Source organism: Crinia signifera, chromosome 8 (genome assembly GCF_055691185.1).
Source record: "Crinia signifera chromosome 8, ASM5569118v1, whole genome shotgun sequence".
Lineage (NCBI taxonomy): Eukaryota > Metazoa > Chordata > Amphibia > Anura > Myobatrachidae > Crinia > Crinia signifera.
This window is the reverse complement of record NC_139224.1, coordinates 72,729,539-72,745,969: the sequence shown is the minus strand read 5'-3', so window position 1 is coordinate 72,745,969 and position 16,431 is coordinate 72,729,539. Positions and strand designations below refer to the sequence as shown.

Sequence of the window (16,431 nt, the reverse complement as noted above, 5' to 3'; positions counted from 1 at the left end):
TTCCAACGCGTTTCGTCTCACAGAGACTTCATCAGGGAAAACATAAATCTACAAATATAAAACTTTGTATCAATATACAATTGCATAATCTATATTCAGGGAGCATAGTGGTGAGGCTGCCTGATATCTATTAACTAAGTGTGTTAAACAGGCTATTAGCGCGATTTGGAATCTTGGGGATATATATATATATATATATATATATATATATGAGTAGGGTGGCACTCAGACAGGCAGGTGTAAGTACGGCGGTGCAGTGTTCATGCAATGGATAAATAACAACACTTACCTCTCTTGCAGGAGAGGAAAAAAGAAGCAGCACTCACGTTTAAGTTGAAAGGTGTGTAATTAAAGGCAGTACAACATCACAGTAGGCTGACCCAACAGCCGTTTCGACTGGCAACGTGCCACCCCTGAGGAAGACTGGCACACTGCCAGTCGAAACGGCTGTTGGGTCAGCCTACTGTGATGTTGTACTGCCTTTAATTACACACCTTTCAACTTAAACGTGAGTGCTGGGTTTTTTTCATCTCCTGCAAGAGAGTAAGGGCCTTATTCTGGTCGGTGCGGCCGGATCCGATTATGCGGCCAGGACCTCGCGTGCGAAACCCCGCCTTCCATACAGATCGCCAACTCCGTCCGTACGCGGTAAGAAGCTGGCCGAACGGACCGCACGTGTATTTTACACGGAATACGCCTCCTCCATCTAAGGGAACCTCCCCCATCATTCGATGGTCGCAGACCATCGGCTGCAGGACCGAGTACTCCACCAGCTCCCGCAACCTCAGACCACACGGACATTTCTCCGTGCAAAAGCAGGGATCTGGGCGGGCAGCTGACATCCGGCGATGTCATATGTCCGCCCCCTACACGTGCGTCACGGCCGCATTACCATACGTACGCCCAGCGTTTGCATGGGAACGCCCATGAAACGCGGGGCGTATGCATATGGTAATGAGCCCAAATAGCCCTTCACGCCCCTCTCCACCCCCTGTTCGGAGTGTTCACATATCATTCGGGATTTGGCCGTACGCCCCGCTCGCACATGCGCAGAGACACCTCTGCACATGCGCAGACACAAAACATCGGCGGCACGAACGCACGCGGATATTACCGCACCAACCAGAATAAGGGCCTAAGTATTGTTCATCACAGTGGAAAAAACATCAGTGTTGAAAGTCAATAGTTTCGGAGCTTGCGCTCCTTCCTCAGGACAACTGACTGCAAACCTAAATCAAAACGTGAAGTGCAGAAAAACAGATGTATGTAACAAACATGTTTAAATAGGGAAGCACACTTACGTGATTCTTAGATGGAGCTGGGCGGGGAGACAGACTTCCGACGGTGTCTGTGCACACGTGACCACTGACGTGAGTCAGTTGCCCGGGTAACCTGCCGGCGTCTGCTCCGTCATTCAGACGGGAGTGAGATGGTACAAAAGAAGAGTGCGTGTTCCTACAGCATATAGACGCGCACAAATTAATAAAGTTAGGCTAGTGCTGAACAATGTAAAAACGCTATTAAAAAACAAAGAGGACTACATTGGGCAGATGTATCAAAAATACAAATGGCTCATGTTATATATAAGGCTAGTATCACGTTAGTGTGCTTTTACATGAGACTAAACACAACATTATAAGTGCTAAACGCATACATAGATTTCCTAGCTGCTAGGTACATAATACAATCAATAGGTGCTGTGGAATGATCCATCCCAGGTTTTATTTCAGGTGTAATTTCTTCTTCATTAGATACACCTAGCAGCTAGGAAATCTATGTCTGGAATTAGGTAATACTTTGTATATTTGGATTGGTAGTATAAATACCCCTACTGGTGACCACTTTCTGTATGCCTTGAGAAAGATACCGCAAGGTATCGAAACCGGTTGGCAATGGTCATTTGAAAGAACTCTGAAAGGGGATCAGACGGACTTCACCTTATAGCCAGTATCCAGGGACGCCTGTGGTGGTCTAACATCTTATGCCTTTGTGTCTATATTTACTTGTGGACATATTTGAATGGTGAGAGTCCTAAGATCCCTTACATTGTGCCATGTTTTTATTTGTGTGTCAATAAAAGTACGTTTTACTGCACCATGAAGTTTCTCTTATCCGTTTGAGATTCATCCGCATTTAAGGAAAGTGAGAGGAGTCCTTGGTTCCATTGTGACAAGCACATGTCCCTCCCTATGCCTTATTGTCTACTCCCTATTTAGACCAAACAATTCGGTACGAGTTAACTCGAGTATCATTTGAACTGTTTTGTACTGTTAAAACCATATTACACTATTGTGGTTTTTGTTTTTTCTTGTTTTTGGGTCTCATCTTGAATGTTTGCAAAGCCCCTCGAATACCCCACAAATTCCACCCGGTAATATACGCAAATGAGCCCGGCTATCAATCAAATTATGCATACCCACTGGCCACTCATACAATCAGACCCTGAGATAGGGATTGGAAATACAAAACTGATGATGAGTTATAAACACTCTAGAAACCTTAAAGACATCCTTGTAAAATCTGATGCTGCCCCTGTTAAGAACCAACGTAGTCCACGAATATTAGGGTGCATCCATTGCCATTGTGTAACCTGTCGATTCTTGATACTGGGTGCTACGTTTATCATCCTAATACTGGACAAACCATGTACATTAAACATACGCTTACCGTTTATTAGATAGTATGTCCATGCCGACTTTCTTTCATTGGCATAACGGAGCGTACCTTTAAGGAACGTATGGCCGCGCACAGGTCTGCTATTAAAAAAGCCCTTATTACAGGCAATAGCGATCAACCTGTTGCGCGGCACTTTGCCAATCACAAACATGGTCTGTCCACAATAAAATACAGAATGATCGACCATATCCCCATATCGTTGTGGGTAAGAGACCGGGGTGCTGCTCTGCTTAGATACGAGGCACGCTGGATCATTAAACTTGGCACTGTGGCGCCACATGGTTTAAACGAACATACTGGTCTTTCGGTTCTGCTCTAAATATGGTTATACTTGTGTCATGTATGTGTACTTTATCTCTTGGTGTTGATGTATGACTTTGATGTACATTTATGATCTTTCACCTTACTCCATTGTCTACAGAACTGGTTTCATTTGTTTAAGGGGTACTTTCAGACACACACCCAGCCTCCAGAGACAGCAACTGAAAATATATAAATGATTCTCACAGAAACACACACGCAGAATGCAATAGAGCAGTATGTTGTTAATACAATAGCAGCAAGAAACGAAAACAATCACCTTGGCAGCCATTTTGTTGTCTGTTGCACCTATATTTAATTTTAACATCATAAATCACGCTTCTCTGTTTGGCAGTCAGATGGGCAGAGTCTGGGTTTGGCGGATGCTGGGAGAATGTTATCTGTCAGTACACACTATGAAGTTTGGTGGAGGATATATAATGGTATGAGGCTGTTTTTCAGGGTTTGGGCAAGGCCCCTTATCTTCGGTGAAGGGCAATCTTAATGCTTCTGCAAATCAAGACATTTTGAACAATGGTATGCCATACTTGCCTACTTTTATAGTTGTCTTTTCGGGAGAAGCCTGGAAAGGAAACACACTGTGGGAGCAGGGACGAGGCTGCCGTAATTAAGCTCTGTCCCCTGCGGGTCCACGGATATAGGACATATATAAGTATAGAGGACCAAATCATATACCCCTTATACACATTACACAGAAAGAGACAAAATTCACGGTACTTATATGTTAGTTGGGCGCCCCTATAGTTAGTACGGTCATATCCCCAATATCCAGGGAAATATTTGGATACTTACATTGATGGGCACACTGGCACTCGGTGGGGATCCGGTTGAAAGATGAGAGCGCGGATCACTATGCATGGACACCTGGTGTGCATCCAGCGGCAGGTACCAGAAAAACGGAGCTGCAGGTGACCAAAGGCAGCTCTGGCATTGATGAGATGGGCCAGTTGCCCAGAACACCCCCCCAACAGGATTTTTTTTTAAGTGGGCACCTGATGTCCAGCCGCTGCTGCTTCCATGTGCCTGCTTATTGCCTGCTGTTCTCCTTCAGAGCTGTAGAGTGTTCGGCGGCTCCTCAGCGCTGAAGGGGAACAGCAAGCAATGAGCAGCCGTGGGCACATGGAAGCAGTAACGGCTGGACATTGGGAATGGTGACAGCAGCAGGAGGTCTGCATTTGAGGGAGTGATGCGCAGGGAAGGGTCTTGGTGCATTGGGCCAGTGGCTGTGGCCTGGCGAATTCACAGCCTTGCAAATCAACCAGAATAACCCCCTTTGTTTCATGCACAAAATTTAGTTTTTATTATTACATTGTTTAAAATGATATTCATGCTGTGTAAATAAGATGTATATGAAATATACTGTAAATGCATTCTGTGTTTAGACTTTGCTCCCCTCCCAATATATCTCATTATGGTATGCAAACTTTCCAAAATACAAAGGGCCTGATTCTGGATGGCTGCAAAGATTTTTGCAGCTTACCGAGCAACAGAGAGGCCACCCCACTGAATACCAAATGATTTCTCCTGCCTTTGCAAATAAAAGTATGTCTCAACTAACTTTTATTTGGGGGCACCGGGTAGAAGACAGGGCAGGTGGCTAACATCATGTGACATAAGCTGGCTACCCCTGGCAGGCATTGGCCCGTCCCGGTGCCAGTGGGAACGCCAATCATTTTCATGGGGACAGCCATAAAATGCTGGGTGTTCCCATGGCCCAGCATCACCACCACCCCTGTCCCTCTCTCCCCGCTGCAAATGGCCCGGTGAGTGAGTAACCCGACGCAGCCATTCACATTCGGGGTTTGCACATGCACAGAAATGCGCATGTGAAAACCCCGACCATTAAGGCAGGGGCCGAATTCGGATCAGTGTGTGATCCAGAATTGGCTCCAAAATCCCAAATCCTTCTGGTCCCAATCATTTTGGATATGGGAGTCTATTTCTCTATATAGAATACCTCCCAACTGTCAAACCTTTTGTGGGACTGTCCCATTTTCTTTGGGAAAGTTCCTTGTCCTGCCTAGCACTAGCAGTGGGAGGGGGCAGTTGCGAGTACCTCCAGCCTGCCGGGAATAGACTACGTGCTCTTGCCACAGCCTCTATTCAAAAAGGCAGAGGAGCTGGGAGTATGGTTAGTTCTAAATTGAAGTGGGAAGCTAAGGGACCTCCTGATGTCACAGGGGAGGAGGAGGGGGTGGAGAGAGGAGAAGCAAGCTCAGAACAAGGTGTTGCAAATGGACCCTTGCGGGCTCGCTTTGCTCGCCACCTGGTTACTAAAGACATCAAGTGGTGGTGTAGGGATGGCCATCGACTAGCGATGATTCAAAATCATCGATGGTTTATGGCCGATGTCTAATACTGAACCAGATGGTTTCTCTACATCGATGGCATAGTAGAAACAATGTTGTTTTTTTTTCTCCAAGGAGCCGGGACATGAAGCACAGCTCCACCCCCAACAACCCGGAAGCCCCCCACGTTCTGATTGGCCTTTGGGCCAGTCAGTCAAAGAGAATGGTTAACCATCGATAGCTAAAACTATCGATGGTTGCCCATCACATAGTTTTTAACTATCAATGTCTGGATGCAGAATCACCATCATTGGCAACCATCGATGGCGACTGTACCGATGGCCAAACCTATGGTGGTGTGGATAGTGAAGGAGCAAGCCCCCCAGCCTTGCTCCTCACCCTGGGTGTGAAAGGTCTTTTAACCCACTAGAATTTAGCAACTACCCTGGGAGCATGGCCATGCCCTCTGTAGTGATTAAAATTTTGGCCTGGTCTGCGGGAGTGGCCTATCCACCATACCACGCCCCTTTTCCATAGACCACGCCGCATTTCCGGGTGCCCGGGCACTGGTGACCTGAGGGCTATTTCACACACTCCGGGTTCCTACTGTAGCACCAGCATATTCTTCTGCAATCTACAAATGGTTTTCTGCATTTTTTCTAAATCTGGAACTTTGAAATACAACTATAGAATATGCCAATAGCTTTTTTATTTTAACGTATGTAAATAGTGATCTCCTTTAGCAAGAAAATGCTGCATCTGCAATGTTTGTGTTGGCTGGATTAGTACTGAGGAATTTACTACGCAGGCAAACACACCTGATTTTCACATAGTTCCCAGCTGTCATATTGCTTTATTATATATTCTCTCCAACTGGAAAAGTAGTTAAGTTTGTTAAAACCAAGACAGATAGGAAACTCCTCCTTCTTATGCATTCCCCTGTGAAGTTTTAGAGGAGACTGCTGCAACAGCAAGTTCTCGCAGCTGCTCACAACACGGCATAGAGATGTTATCCTCGGCTCTAAAGCACCTTTACCCTTTTCTTGTGTTGTAACCTGAGAAGACTCCATGCGGATCTAAAAGTCAGAGAAGCCCCTGCCTCCTGTCTGGCTGCCTCTTTCATCCCTCTGCCATTCAGCCGTCTGTACATTCTGACAACTGCAGACTGGCAAGTCTTATATCCATTAGGCATGTTGAAAGCAGCCTGAATTGGGGCAGAGTTGCTGTGTGACACAAAAGACAATACCTGGTCTAACAGCAACATTTCTATTAGCCATGTTACATTTCTGTAAATAAGATCCTGTACGTTTGACTTTTACTGCTTGGGATTACATCTGATTTATGTGGAGGACAAAAGCAGAGTGGATTTTTGGTATTTACCTTGGGATACCTAATATATGACATCCTGACTGCAGCATATCAACACAAGTTACCTTTTTTACGGTCATTTATTATTCCTATGGATCCATCTAGGATTAAGTTATTTTTCCTATTTTTATTATGCATGGGCTTTACTAGCCCTGGGGCAGGCAGCATCAACCATAAGGATTCCCCAGTCCACACAGCAGAACCTCTCTCACAAACATCCAGAGAGGATACATTGGAGGATGAGTCTGAAAACCAGGAGAACATTTTGTCCCAGGTATAAAAACTATTCTGTTCTCTACATGATTTGTTGTATTGTATTCTTGATTATGCACTTGTTTAGGGAAGTAATGGGAATTTTCATTTATGGCAGCTAAACATGTATAGCGGTTTTCTGTCGCTTTAAATTGAATCCATGTTTTATAAAGTAATGACAAGTCAATAGAGTACCTTACACTAATGCAGTATGTGCCTATAAGCAGTAACAATTGTAAAATGTATTCCTAATTTTACTGTTATAATGTTACAATTATTTGTATGTAAATAAAACATGGCGATCTACTGTATGTACGAAGCCTCAACCAGCTCCTTCAAACATAGCCTGTAACATGAATGTTAGGAGTGGATTGGCTGGTAGTTTATCTCTGTCTACATTATCTCTCTCCAAAGCTAAGTGCATAGACCCCTTAGTATTGAATACCTTCATTTGATCTATTTCATTGAAGGAAGCTGTTATTTCATCTTTCTACCAGCTCATTTCATCATTTCAAGTAAGTGCAAGCACGGACGGTGTAATGGTTAGCATTACTGCCTCACAGCGCTGAGGTCAGTGGCGTAACTATAGATTTTGCTCCCCCCCCCCCCCCCCCTGCCAAAAGTTTGTGGCAGCCCCCCCTCCTAGCAGTGCATATAACATGTTTTTTGTTTTCCTCGGAAAAAAGACATTCAATGGCTGAAATGCTGATTAAATATATTTTAGTCCAGAGTGCGGCCGTCTACAAGGATATTATTTACATTACATCCCCCAACTGTATGGAGGATCTATGGAAGGCACCTGGCAAGGTACCATGGAGTCACTGAGTGCCGGTAGACTACAGTATAAATTTCTGTGGTATAAATCCACGATAAGTTAGTCTGGTACACTTATTTATTTAATATTCAGCACTGATAGCGAAATGGATAAATTTCACAATTTGGGAAACAAAATGTTCAATTGACGTCAGAAAATTGACGGATACAAAAAACGGTACTTATGTAGTATCTGGGCTGCCGATTTTTTGATTGTATGCCTTAAGTTAAGGCATACAATCAGATGCGATGCGATATCGCATCGCATACGATGCGATGACCCGATTTTTCCATAGGATTCAATGTTAAAATGGACTGAGTCCATTTTAACATGAAATTCAATGGGAAAAAGGGGTCCTTTTCATACCCCTACTATCCAAGTGGGCATGGAGTTGGATATAAACCTGTAGCGAGCCACCGAGCCCGAAGCGTGGCGAGCGAAGCGAGCCCCGCGAGGGGACGGTATTCTGTGTCCCCTCGCGGGGCTCGCTACGCTCGCCACGCTTCGGGCTCGGTGGCTCGCTACGCTCGCCACAGGTTTATATCCAACTCCATGCCCACTTGGATAGTAGGGGTATGAAAAGGACCCCTTTTTCCCATTGAATTCCATGTTAAAATGGACTCAGTCCATTTTAACATTGAATCCTATGGAAAAATCGGGTGCATCGCATCGCATGCGATTTGGTCGGGTGCGATGCGATGGACCCGATTTCAAAATCGGCAGCCCAGTTACTACATAAGTACCCAAAAAACTCCTCAGGCAGAAAGAACACGGCCACTACTGCTGTCTCGACCACAAGTCCTAAGTCGAGACAGTGAGTGGATTGTGTTGATGGCCTGTGTGTATGGAGTAGAGGGTTATAGGAAATATAGCATCTGCTGTCTCTTTCCCCAGGATAAGGTGCCCTGTTGATGGTCAGTCAGTGCAGGGTCTAGCCGAAATCCTTTAGGTGGAGATGAGAGTGCTATTAATTTGAGAAGGTTTAGAGAGTGCTAGAGTAGAGTGCATAAAAGAGACGGCTTAAATCTAGTAGGTTAGTAGGCTGCTGCTTCCCATTGTCCAAGCATTGGTGGGGAGTGAGCGGTACTCACCAGAAGATTGCGTTATGTTAAAGGAGGGATATCTTCTGTCACTTAGGGGGTTATTCTAGTTCACTCTTTCTGACAAAATCCTTCTTAGATGGACAAAACCATGTGCACTGCAGGTGGGGCAGATTTAACATGTGTAGAGAGAATTAGATTTGGGTGGGGTTTTACTACAAACTGATATCTGTATTGCAGTGTAAAAATAAAGCAGCCAGTATTTACCCTGCAAAGAAACAAAATAACTCACCCATATCTAATTCTCTCTGCACATGTTACATCTGCCCCCCCTGCAGTGCACATGGTTTTTTCCATCTAAGAAGGATTTTGTCAGAAAGAGTGAACTAAAATAAGGCCCTTAGTGCGGGTATATGGTGCTCTGTTGAAAAGATGTCAGTGCAGGGTCCTGCCAAATCTCGCCTGAGGTGATGAGAGTATCCCTAAATAGAATTTGTGAAGGAGAGAAGAAAAGGGAGGTTTGTGATAAAGCTGCGTCTTAAATCAATGCTTGCAGCAATGGAATGGGGCAACTGCTGATTTATCAGATTTGACGCAGCTTTATCACAAACCTCCCTTTTCTTCTCTCCTTCACAAATTCTATTTAGGGATACTCTGATCACCTCAGGCGGGATTTGGCAGGACCCTGTACTGACATCTAGTCAACAGGGCACCGCTCACTCCCCACCAATGCTTGGACAATGGGAAGCAGCAGCCTACTAACCCAATAGATTTAAGCCGTCTCTTTTATGCACTCTACTCTAGCACTCTCTAAACCTTCTCAAATTAATAGCACTCTCATCTCCACCTAAAGGATTTTGGCTAGACCCTGCACTGACTGACCATCAACAGGGCACCTTATCCTGGGGAAAGAGACAGCAGATGATATATTTCCTATAACCCTCTACTCCATACACACAGGCCATCAACACAATCCACTCACTGTCTCGACTTAGAACTAGGACTAGTTGGTCGACACAGCAGTAGTGGCTGTGTTCTTTCTGCCTGAGGAGTTTCTATCTCCACTCTCTACATATAATTTATTACCATCACCAAATTAAGTGGCTACCACCGCATTTCCTGCTTGTCTGTATATTGTGGAACTTTGTATCCGTCAATTTTCTGACGTCAATTGAACATTTTGTTTCCCAAATTGTGTATGCGAATACACACCATACAATTTATTGGATGTGACCGGATATTACTATAAATTTATCCATTTCGCTATCAGTGCTGAATATTAAATAAATAAGTGTACCAGACTAACTTATCGTGGATTTATACCACAGAAATTTATACTGTAGTCTATACCAGCAACATACCGCTGAAAACCACAGAAATTTACACTTAAATTTATACTAGCAACATACCGCTGGACTCCATTGAGCCCAATTAAGTGGTTCTAACCACTTCTCCATGTTTTGTGTAGTCTGTCTGTGTCTTTGTCCATTAACAACCTTTTAGACTATAAATATTAAAAGTTTATGTTTTAAAAATTTCAACCATTACAAAGAAAAGTTTTTTTCTTTAAAAGCGTGCCCCCAAACAAAGGAGAGTACTTTTTTCTTTCTTTTTTGAAGTTTTAGGTGAGGGGCAGAGATATGGGAGCAGTGGGCTGGTTGGCATGGAAGAGGGTGACATTGGGAAGTAATTGAGGGAGACACTAGGCTAGAGAAGGAGCAGATACTATATGCTTCCACAGATTTATACCACACTTGCTGCAGCATCGGGTACTCACACATTAGCCGGATCCCAGCAACAGCAGCTCCTAAGTACTGCAGGGAAGAAGCAGGTCACTGCTGTGCTCTGTGGTGATGGTGGAGTGGGCTTAGCTGCTGCTCCGGTCTCAGGGGCAAACGCAGGATTTTCAGAAGGGGGTTTCCAGAGGGGCGGAGCAAAGCACAAAGATGGACACAAAGGTGACCCAGTATATGCCGGGTCAGTTAAAGTAATATATATATATATATGTGTGTGTTAAAGTATTATAGCTAGACCAAATGTATATAAATAATAATAATAATACAGTATGTACTGTATGTGTGTGTATATATGTATATATATATATATATATATATATATATATATATATATATATATATATATATATATATATATATATATATATATATATATATATATATATATATATATATATATATATATATATATATATATACATATATATACACACACACACACACACACACACACACACACACACACACACACACACACACACATACACATATATATATATACATACAGGGGTAGTGTAGACCCCTGGGCATAGCAATGCATTGGGACCCCTACCGATCCTCCAGTGGTAGGGGTGGGGGAAACATTAATGTCCCGCGGGTGGTAGGGGGTATTATATCAACCGCTCAGCATGTAGGGCCTGTATCAGTAATTTCCACTAATTACCCCTTTACTGCACAGATGGTGGGAGAAGGGGACATTGGGCTGAATGAAGGGGCCCTGATACATAACTTCCAGGGTGGTAGAGGATGTTTAATACGCAGAGGAGGGGTGTATAGTGGAGTGGGCTTATTATCCATATTTTCCTGGTGGGAGGACAGCTTGCTTGACTGCAGATATCTCCAGTTCCCGGAATTAGATTTCTTAGATTTTAATAGAATTAAAAACTAGAGAATCCCACCTACCAAATGGTATTAGGGACTAGTGGATCAGAGTTCAGGAGGCAGAGCAATCTGCCAACAAGCATATAAAACTACATATCCGGTGTGTGGAGCCGGAGCAGTAACCAGCTGCTGGAAGGCAGATATCTCTGGTTCTGGGAACAGTATAGACAAGCTACTAGTGTCCATCAAAGGGGGAGAGTCCCAGCTTTTGGAATGCTACGTCAGACAGAACCTGAAATATCTGACTGGGAAGAGCAATTAACAGGCTTGGATGGGGACCACTGCTTTGAAGTCAGATATCTCCGGGTCCCAAGGGCCGATTTTTAAAATTCTTGTACCAATGGAAAGAGGGAACCCTCAGCTTTCAGCCTTAGACTCCTGGGGGGGGGGGGTGTTTCTGGGTACTCAGAAACCCCCCCTGCGTGCGCTACTGGGTCTGGTGGGGGTATGTATACAAACTGGCCATTGCTGGAGGGGAGAAAATCTGAAGCTGGACGCTGCTGTGTTGTCCTCTGGCCGTATGGGGGAGAGAAAAAGCCAGCCACTGCGGTGCTCTAATATGGTGGGCAAGGTGAAGCCGGGCTGCTGATAAAAGCGGGGGAAGGAGGGGTATTCAGAAAAAGCAGGCTGCTGCTGCGCATGGGTGAGAGAAGTTGGCTGCCGCTGCAGGGGAGAGAAGTTTGCTGCCGCTGCTGCTGTGCAGGGGGAGAGAAATTGGCTGCTGTGCATGGGGGGGGGAGAGAAGTTGGCTGTCGTTGCGGCTTGGGTGAGGTTACAGATGCAGGAGAAGCTGGCCACAGATGCTGCCGCCGGCTGGTGTCAGTCAGGAGGATAAGCTGATGGACATACATGAGGGGGGGGGGCATGCTGAACGCCGCTGCCGCCGGGGGGCTGGGGGGGGGAAGCTTCACATGGGATGGGTGGAGATGAACCGCTGAGCAGAGGCAGGGGAAAAGCTGGTCGTGGCTTGCTGCTGCTGGGGGAGGTCTATGAGAGATACAGTATGCTAGATGGAGATGCTGCTGACCTATGGCAGGGAGATGTGGGGGATGCCGGCTATAGGGCCCGATAGCAACTGCACATCTTGTACCCTATACAGTTAAGCCTCCAGCTGTCTCTGGTCGCTCACTCTATGCACAGCAGCCAATAGGCGCTGTGTATAGCCCTAACCAATGAGAGCACTAGCCGGCAGGCTATCTCTCCTCCTTCCTGCAGCAAACAGTTTCTTGCGTGCCCAGCAGACCCCACCAGCGCTGGCTCCTCCAAGGCACTGCGGGGTCTTCTGCAGCATTGCTACGCCACTGGCTGAGGTCATGGATTCGATCTCCACCATGGCTCTAACTGTGCACAGTTTGTATATATTCTCCCTGTACTTGCATGGGTTTACTCCGGGGTACTCTGGTTTCATCCCACAATCCAAAAATATACTGGTAGGTTAATTGGCTTCCAACAAAATTAACCTATAGAATGCCTGTGTGTGCGTGTACATGTGGAAGGGAATATAGATTGTAAGCTCCACTGGGGCAGGGACTGATGAATGTTCAAATATTCTCTGGGTACTTGTTTCCTAGCACGGTGCCACCGGTTTCAATTGTATGACATCGGGTCTGAAAAATTGGTCGCATCGCATGCGACCAAATCGCATGCAATGCGATGCGACCGATTCGACCCGATTTTTGATTGTACAGCCACGGCTGATACAATGTTATATGCCCCCCCAGACCCAATTTTTAATTGTATACCCACCCCGATGGGTAATTAGTATGTCAAATGTACGCGTCCTCCGACCTTTTCATCCACGTCGGCGTGGAGTTGATTTCATATAGTGTGTCGAGCCACCGAGCCCGAAGCGTGGCGAGCGAATGCGCATTACTTCACACGTATTACGCGTCTGCTCGCCACACTATATAAAATCAACTCTACGCCAACGTGGATAGTGGGGATATGAAAAGGTCGGAGGACGTATACCACCGCCCCATGCGGGCTCGCTGCGCTCGCCATGCTTCGGGTTGACATTGATCGTGGTATTGCGTTAACAATGGGGGGGCATTTCACATAATAATGAACCATCCGGGTGGGTATACAATTAAAAATCGGGTCTGGGGGGCATTTAACATTGGGTCCAATGTAAAATCGGGTCTCAGGGACCATTTTTACATTGGGTCCAATGTAAAAATCGGGTCGGTCGCGTCGAATCGCATGCCATTATCAATTGTACAAAAAACGTCTTTGAAGCCCGAAAATCGGGTCGGTCGGGTCTGATCGGGTCCCGTTGCATACCTTAAGTTATGGTATGCGATGGGACCCGACGGGCGCCGTGCTAGGAAACAAGTACCTTCTCTGTAAAGCGCTGCGGAATATGTGTGCGCTATATAAGAAACTGTTATTAATAATAATTATAATAATAATAATAATAAAAATAAAGTGCAAGTAACTTTGCACCTGGAACATACAGTATCGGGTTACATTGCAGTTTGTAGTTAACACTGCACATACAATGTGCAGCCCGCTCCGTGCTCCACAGCCAGGCTCAGGGCAGAGGAAGCTGGCACTACACTGGTCCTTACAGCACTGCACATACTGGGGTAGATTTATCAATATTGCCTTAAGGTTCCTTATGGGCGCAGGTTCGCTTCACCACTTTATCGTGGTGAAGCTCCCCTGCAATTCGCCCAAATTTATCAATAGAGTTGGCTTCGATATGGGAGTGTGTTATCCCCTGCTACCCATGCTGCCTCTCATAACGTTTCCTGCGCTGCCGTCCGCCTAAGTTATCTGCGCATGCGCCGGATACTTTTTCTCGCATTACGTACCCGCACATGCGCAGTTTTCCATGTTAGGTACCGCTGGTTGGTCTCCAGCGGCTTCAAATTAAAACTGTGCATGTGCCGGGTACACAGCATCCCCTGGGAACATTACCCCGCGTATGCACAGTTTTAATTTGAAGCTGCCGGAGACCAACAAGTGGCGCCGGCACCTAACTTCTTACACAAGAGACCCACAGCGCCAGAAAATTCTGGCGATGTGAACAGGAGCACATATCATATGCCATGTGTGGCTCCCACCATGTGCAATACAGTGGTAGGAAGCAGACATCATATTGGCGTTATTCTATGTTATAAGCACACTTTAGTGATTTGAATGTGCTTAGATCTCTAATGTGACAATAATCATACATTCTGAATGTATCAGCAGTATACAGTATGTGGGAATCGGATAAACAGTGTGGGTAATCAGTCTATGTCACTATACTGCTCCTAATTATATGCATATAAGTGGAGCCATATGATATTTAATGATATTTTAAAAAAGGACTGACACCTCTTCTTATTTCTATGTTGACTACAGACTAGTGAAGAGAGCGTCACTTTGTTTCGTATTGCAACTATTTAATGTTAACTAACAGTTCAGACAGAATACTTCCCTTGTCAATAAGCCTCTGAACAGTACCTAAGGGCCTTATTCTGGTTGGTGCGGCCGGGCCGTACGCGTACGTCCCGGGGTTTTTTATGATCTGCGCATGCGTACATTCGCTAATGCGCAGGCGCGAACACTCCACAAAGCTTACGGACGGGTCTCAACGTGCGAAAAAACCTATACGCGAGTGTACGGGCATTGGGGGCGGCATAGGGGCGTGATGAGGGGAGCGGCCGAAATAATGAGGGAAAATGGGCGTAAATATGGGCGTACACGGGGGTGTGCACCAAAAAAGAGCGGTGCTACTACCGCACGATCCACTAAGGCACCGTTCATTTCGGACACAAAACAGGCGGCCGCCAACCGCCATCTCAAACCACCCCTACAGATACCGCATGCCAGCGTGCGCCTGGGTTAGCTAATTTACGCTGATTACTACTCAAACACATACACCTGAATGTAATAACCAATGCTGCAGTCTATTAAGTCCAAACCATGATTTCACTACCTGCAAGCCACACACAGCACTCAAACACATTGGAAGCTTATCTTTCTATACTTCTCTACATTTAAAGGTTTGTTTAATTTAAGGTAAGAATCTTTGTAAGACCTGCTTATATATTCTAAGGTAGGTATTTGTTAAACAGTTATACACATTCACTACGTGCTTTCATAGACTTTACACAGTAGCACACTCAATCGACACAAGTCGACATGTGTCAACGTGTTCACTCTAATACAAACATAGGTTTTGTATTTATGATACAATAACATAAACCACATCGAACACCTACAAAGGATGTTTCAGCAATGTTTTAAGCCCATGCCCACTATTTTGCACATTAATTAATTCAATCAATTAATTAATTTTCATAATTAGAGTTGAAAGGCAAGATTTGCAGGTCCATATATGTGAAGGGTATGTCAGCGTACACGGACGTACGCTCACTCTCACGAGCGGTGACATAAGCTGACTTTTCTATTGAAAACAATAGGGACCCGTCCGTGCAAGCTGGCGTACGCTCAGATAGCCGCAAGAAGTCGGTGGGAAGACGGCCGAGAGACGTCCGTAAACGGTGGTGTACGCTCAATTGTACGCCAGTTGTCGGAGTGTAAGGGCTGGCCCGTCCGTGTACGTTGGCGTACGCTCAATTGTACGCCACTCCCCTTTGCCGATGTTTCTGGCCGTACGTATGCGGCTGAGTTGTGGGTGGACTTAACCCCAACGGCCGCGTACGGAGAGCGTACGTTAATAGCGAACGTACGCACGTTTGGCCGCTACGATCAGAATAACCCCCTAAATGTTTTTCGACCTTTCTCTGAAACTAAGGGGGAAATTTACTAATATGAAAAACCTAGTTTTTCGTATTAGTATTTTCCCTACGACTGCATACGACTGTTTCAGTCGTATGCAAAGTCGTGTTCCGGAGGGGGATTTACAAAGCAGTCATATACGACTGCTTTGTAACCCTCCAATGTCGTAGGAATTCGTATTAGCAGCCGTATATACGGCTGCTAATATGAATTATTTGTAGGCAGTCTGCACGGATCAGTCAGATCCATGCAGGCTGCAAGGT

General features: G+C 45.4%; 1 protein-coding gene across 1 annotated transcript in view; it reads left to right on the top strand.

The window, feature by feature from the left end:
• The first annotated feature begins 5,851 nt into the window (after window positions 1-5,851).
• The window catches only part of OLFML2B (olfactomedin like 2B), a 244,089-nt gene continuing 233,509 nt past the window's right edge, over window positions 5,852-16,431 (top strand). Inside the window, exon 1 of the mRNA XM_083156672.1 lies at window positions 5,852-6,927. Coding sequence (XP_083012798.1) covers window positions 6,745-6,927 — 183 coding nt within the window. The 5' untranslated portion in view covers window positions 5,852-6,744. The remainder of the gene's footprint in view (window positions 6,928-16,431) is intronic.